The sequence below is a fragment of the Arachis hypogaea genome, chromosome 11 (genome assembly GCF_003086295.3).
Source record: "Arachis hypogaea cultivar Tifrunner chromosome 11, arahy.Tifrunner.gnm2.J5K5, whole genome shotgun sequence".
Classification (NCBI taxonomy): domain Eukaryota; kingdom Viridiplantae; phylum Streptophyta; class Magnoliopsida; order Fabales; family Fabaceae; genus Arachis; species Arachis hypogaea.
This window is the reverse complement of record NC_092046.1, coordinates 146,925,284-146,931,410: the sequence shown is the minus strand read 5'-3', so window position 1 is coordinate 146,931,410 and position 6,127 is coordinate 146,925,284. Positions and strand designations below refer to the sequence as shown.

General features: G+C 34.3%; 1 protein-coding gene across 1 annotated transcript; it reads right to left on the bottom strand.

Annotated features, from left to right (window-relative positions):
• Positions 1-582: 582 nt before the first annotated feature.
• LOC112723453 (translation initiation factor IF3-4, chloroplastic) lies at positions 583-4,837 on the bottom strand. Its single transcript, XM_025774837.2, has 9 exons — positions 4,250-4,837; positions 4,084-4,123; positions 3,862-3,921; positions 3,039-3,091; positions 2,303-2,358; positions 2,171-2,204; positions 1,613-1,685; positions 1,417-1,509; positions 583-1,202 (listed from the first exon to the last, which is right to left on the bottom strand). Exons 1-9 carry the CDS (start codon positions 4,519-4,521, stop codon positions 1,059-1,061), a joined length of 825 nt encoding a protein of 274 aa, XP_025630622.1. The 5' UTR covers positions 4,522-4,837; the 3' UTR covers positions 583-1,058.
• Positions 4,838-6,127: the final 1,290 nt, after the last annotated feature.

Genomic DNA, 6,127 nt, shown 5'->3' with positions numbered 1-6,127 from the left:
TCATTATCTAAAAGATCATCTAAACGGATATATGACTGTAAAAGTACTCTACTTTTTTATTAGAATAAAAAAGTTAAATTCGTCCTATATGTTTTTAGTCATTTCACACTCTAAATATAAGTTTTATAAAAGTATTAATGATTGATGTTCGGTTCTTTTAGGAAACCAACTTAGTATTATTACTTATCTTCTTCAATTTTAGCAGATATTTATTGCCAGTCACATTGCCTGTCAATTTAACATTTTTAACAAAAATTATATGGATATCACGTATGGTGTAAGCCATACATTTGTGGAAGTTTAGAAAAGCTACCCATTATATAAATCGAGCAATGTTTTTAACAAATTAATGGAAAAAACACTAAGTAATTGAATAATATATATAAGTTTTAAAATAACATACCAAAAAGTTTAAAAATAAATGAGGCGTAACTGCTTGAAATTGTAATCTCCATTTTACCAAACCATAATGTTCTGTTTAAATTTCCGCATCTAATCTAATATGCAAATAAATGTAAACTTTAATCTCGTGCACCAAACCAAAGAAAGGTTTGGCGTCAATTATTAAATGAAAATAACATGTTGCTATCAGGACAAGGTTCTGATTACTTATACGAGTCAAATATGTAACACGTTAGCAACCTTGGAACGTAAGCACTTCAGAACTACGTTACCTTCAAATCGTTAGGTACGTAGGTTGCATTATCTACATCTCGAAATAGAAACATTACAACTACGACTACAGAAAATATAAGCAGCATACTGAAACAGCTACTGCAAGATATCATGCTGGCATAGGCATAAATGCCTGAAATTGGCGTTCTGTTCTCTCTGCCAATTCCCCATAATTCCTTATGGTATGATGAAGCTTCCTATGAGTAATCACCAATTTGACATGCAATGGATTGAATAACATAAGGCTGCTTCTACCATTATGTTCTGGTGAATGTGTCATTGTTGCTCATGATTATATGCTATACAACACACACATATTCTAACCTGGCCAAAAAAATATATGTTGCACACAACTCATTTCACAGTAGACTCGCAGCAGAGTTTCAGACACTAGCAGAGACTTCATCTGCTGCGGATTTGTCTTTTTTCTTTGGTGGATCTTGGGTTTTCTGTAGAACGGCTTTATTTGGAACCAAAATTATGAAAATGTTCCTATCCCGGAAGTTTTTGGCCTCCTCTGCCCCAAGCTGCACATCAACCAGAGATGTGGTTTTGATATAAGATTCAAGTTGAAACAAATATCATGTCTCCATTCAAAGAAATCATCTTTCAAAGAATCTGAAATGAATTCACGAAAATCCAATCTCCAACAAAGATATACTAGGCTTCTAGCATACATTCACACATAAATTTTACTTATATCACAATCAATTGTACAATATAGTGAATCAGCATCATTACCTCCCCAACATCATTTTGGAAACGTCTAATAAGCTCAATAGCAATATTTCTGAATTCGTTTTCACGACCTTTGAGATTCACAATGACCTTTACCTGAATGTAAGTGATCCAAACGATATGAATAATTTGAATATAATATACTTTCTCTTCTATGTATAATAATAGGGCATGGATAAATAATTCATATATAATATACCTTGTCACCATCTTTCAAGAATTTTCGGGCAGCTTTCAAACGCACAGAATAATCGTGTTCATCAATGTTGTATCTATTAAAAATAAAAGACAAAGCTAAGAAAGAAATTAGGAAAAAGGCACAATACCCCATGTAACTAAAAACTAACCCAGCAAATGAAAACCAATCTCTACCACTGGTCTAATTGAGTTTATGTGATCATTAGGATTCAAAAATTAAAACAAAGCTTAACCTTTATATGATGTAAAATGATATGCCAATCATTTAGGAGTATCTATTTTTAAAGATTAAGATGCACCATATTGTACATATCTTTGGGCATCACAATTATACAAACTCCTCTTCGTGTATCCCATCATAATCAATACAAGTCCAAAAGCATGAAATCATATTGCACAATGAATCAAATAAATATCACATGCCAGATCTAATCATGAAAGAGTATAATATAATTTGGAAATCTGAGAAACAAAATCCAGAACATTTTATTGCCAAATATTCCCTTTGAGATAATAAAAGTAAAGAAGGATTATCTAGGCTCCTAGCCTAGGAAATTACCCCATTTTGAGCTCCTTCAAATCCATCCGACTGGCTACATTTAAAAGATCATTTTGTCAGTAATAAATTATTTGCGCTGAGTTCTTACATAATTCGACGAAAACATCATAGTCCAGCTACTACAATGCTTACCAGCACTTTTCTTCTGCTGATCTCTTTTCTTCTTTTGTTGTTCATATCTATATTTACTGTAAAACAAGGGAGAAACTATTCAAATCACAATCTTCAAGGTCCAACTATCCTCAAAGCATAATATAATTCAAGTAGGTAGGTGGAAAAGTAACTTAAGTCCCCTTCCCCACCCCCTTCCTCTCCCCTTCTCTTCTCTCTCAACAGTCAAAACACTTCCATGAAACAACTACATATATGTGCCAATTCTCCATTACTGATAGCTCAATCTCATTGTGACTTGTGATGATATCCCCCCGCAAAACAAAAAATAAAAGAAAAACAAAACAAAAACAACAAAAAATAAATGAATAAATGAATAGATGAAGAGTGAATCTTAATGAAAAAGTGACCTTTTATAATCGAATGTTCTGACAGTACCAGACAGAAGCACAAAACACATCTATACATAAGTTCAATGCGAATTGTATGCCTAGCTCCCCCACTACTCCCAAGTCCCCCTTGCCTCGAGAAACCAAATTTGTTTATTTGTCTACGAAATGCAGACCGAACTAATGATTATCTGATCTTACGCATAGAAACATGCCATTGACTACTAAATTTATCAACAGATGTCTGAACATTTAAAATTTACACATATGGTCACGTCTTTGAATAACTTCATACATAATAGCCATTAATATTTTGATATGAAAAAAAAAAAGTGCACAGCCTTTCTAAGAACATACGGAGATCATACCTATAATCCATTATGCGAACAACAGGAGGATCTGCATCTGGGGACACTATTACCTGCATAAAATAAGTTTCACTCAAGTCAGAAGTATAACATTTTAACCAAACCCCATTAAAAAATTAAATGGTCCACTGAATCAAATCAAATATTATAAACCAAATTCAAATAGTTCAAACACCTCACTATCACTTCCAGGCTTCCAGCTGCAAACTTGTCTAAGTGAAACATCTTAAATCATTTATCACGTTCAAATTAAGACATTGCAAAGAAAAAAAGTAGATGGACCGAAACAATAGCTATTGAACAAGTCAGGGCAATACAACATTTGCATATATGTCTATTAGGTAGCGTTTGGTGGAGAGACAGAGACGAAAAGACCGAGACTGAGAGACAGAGACTAAGAGACAGAGATTGAAATAAATATCAGTATTCTGTTTAGTGCAAAGTGGGAGACAGAAATTAAAACAAAAATGAAATTATAATTTAATTTGTACAAAGAGTAAAATTGGAATTAATTAATTGAAATGAAGGTATTTTAGGTATAAAATGTTATTAAAATTTACTCTCTATAAATTTTAGTCTACTGTGTCCCCACTTTTTGGAGGTACTGAAATACTACCAGTCTCTGAACCAACAAACATGATAGTCTCAATCTCCCAATCTCTGTCTCAGTACCTCAAAACAAACGCTACCTCAGTTGACATTAAATTACATTGATAGGACAAACTGCATTCAAGTATTTCAGTTAAGAAAAATCAACAGCAAACTTTTTCACTCAACCTATCCCTAAACAAATAAATAACGAATAAAGGGAAAGGCTTCACACCAAGTCAAGTTCAGCATCTTCAGCCATTTGAAGGGCCTGACTGGTAGACACTACTCCTACCTACAAAAACAAAAACAAAAACATCTTCAAATGCCAGATTAATCACTACTCAAGCGTGGCTTTCTTCTCAAAGCACTTTACAAGCCAAAGTAGCCAATTAATTACTATAGAGACAATTTGAGTAAACGGAATTCAAATCCTAAATGCAACGAGAGAACTAACCATATTCTGGCTCTGGTCAATAAGCCTCACGGAATTCGAACTATTCCCAAAAAAAAAAAAAAAAAAAAAAAGAAGCCGAAGCAGTTATTGAGCGCGAAATTCCAGAGGCAATTGTGTATGAGAGTGAGAGAACAAAAATATAGTAGGAAAGAGTGAGGATGGAAACCTAAGAGAGGACATATCGAGAGCTTGGTCGTCGTCGGAATCGTTCCGGCGCTTCCTGAAATTGTTGTAGTCGGAAGAGCGGGAACCGCCGTAGCGAGCGGCAACGTAGGGGGAGGATGTGAAGGAGGCAGATATAGGAGAGTCGAATTTGAGGGAGTTGGGATTGGAGATAGGAAGACCGAAGAGCTTGGAATCAGAAAAAGAGAGAAGAGGAGAGGGTCGAGTATGGAGGTGGTGGAAGGGGAAGGCGGTGCTGGTGGTTATACCAGCCATGGTGGTGCTCCTCTTCGTTCACTGCTCCACACTGATGAAGATTTTGAGACAAAGCTCAAGTGTGAATTCAGCTGACACTAAACTTCAAGTTTGGCGCATCATTTCGTTTGGGGTCCTCTCTCACTCACTCTACTCTACTCTCTCTCTCTCTCTCTCTTATCCACAATTTTTGCTCCAATATCATTCTCTCAAACTGGGCTTCGTAAATCCCTTACTTTGGGCTCATAATTCATTCATGGGCTGAACCTATTCCTTCCGCCCTATATCACTTCTGGGTATACTTTTCAGCATGTATTCGTTCCAAAAATATTACTCTATCCATCTAATTACATAATACTACATTAAAAATAATTACTTTTCACATTCATCACGTAATTATCTTAAAAAACAGATTTAATTAGGTAAAACACTTTATACATCAAAATTAAATTCTTGCTCGTATAATTAATTATGAAAAAAGTATAAAAAAACAACACTTATTATGAACAACGTAAATAATGAATTAAAAAAATATTAAATTAATTTTAAAAATCATATTTTTAATTGATTAGGAGTAATTAAATTTTTAAATTTGGATAATTAAGATTAGACAATTTAACTTTCTCTAAACACACTTTCACAAGGAATGAATCCTCTCAATTGTGGAAAAAAATTGAAGGAATAAAGCGTAATTTATAACCTTTTAATATACTCTCTCATATTTTTTTTTGTCTCACTTATAATAATTAATAATAAAAAATCACACTTTACTCCTTCAATTGTTAAAAAAATCGAGAAAATCTATTTCCCACCTTCACACTACGTCCCGTTCTCTTTCATTGTACTGTCACACTGCGTCTTGTGTCGTCTCCGCCTCCACAGTTTGTCGCTGCCGCCGAGAGAGCTCTATGCAATATGCGCGTTAAAAAAACATCTAGTACAGTGAAAAAAGAAACACCCCAACGTATACAGAAAAAAAATTCTATATTCAATATCAATAATATATATATATATATATATATATATATATATATATATATATATATATAAAGAATAATCTAATATCTTATATGCATAGAAAAAAACAACCTCTGTAATATAAAACTCTTAACTATATACTAACTGATCTTGCCTGTGAAATAGGTCGGCCTCCACAATCTGCGACGGTCGAGCTATAACCTTGGAGACTGAGTGTCCAACAACTCGATTCCGAGCTTTTCCTTTTGCCACAGCGTGATGTAAACAATGAAGAGGAGGGGAGTGTACCTGCAAAGGCACTCCAAAGCTTAAGTCAGTATGTTGTCTTATTTTCAACTTAACCTAAAAGAAATACTTTACCTTCTTTTATATTATGAATTCTTCGTCGGTTATGTTCTCGGCAATAATCATCGGTTACCGAATTGATTTGTAACCGACTTTATTATGCCTGTTCGGATATCGGTTATGATAGGAGCATTAATCTGACCGAGTTATGGCTCATGAAAGGCCGAGCTTATAGCGGGTGACAGTTATAGTTTTTTAGTGACAACAGCTATAATGCCGAGCTATAGCTCGTGTTTAGATGGTGGCCATATCATAGCCTCCAAGCTTGACCTGAGGAGGGATTTTTAATGAAGCAGGTTGAGCT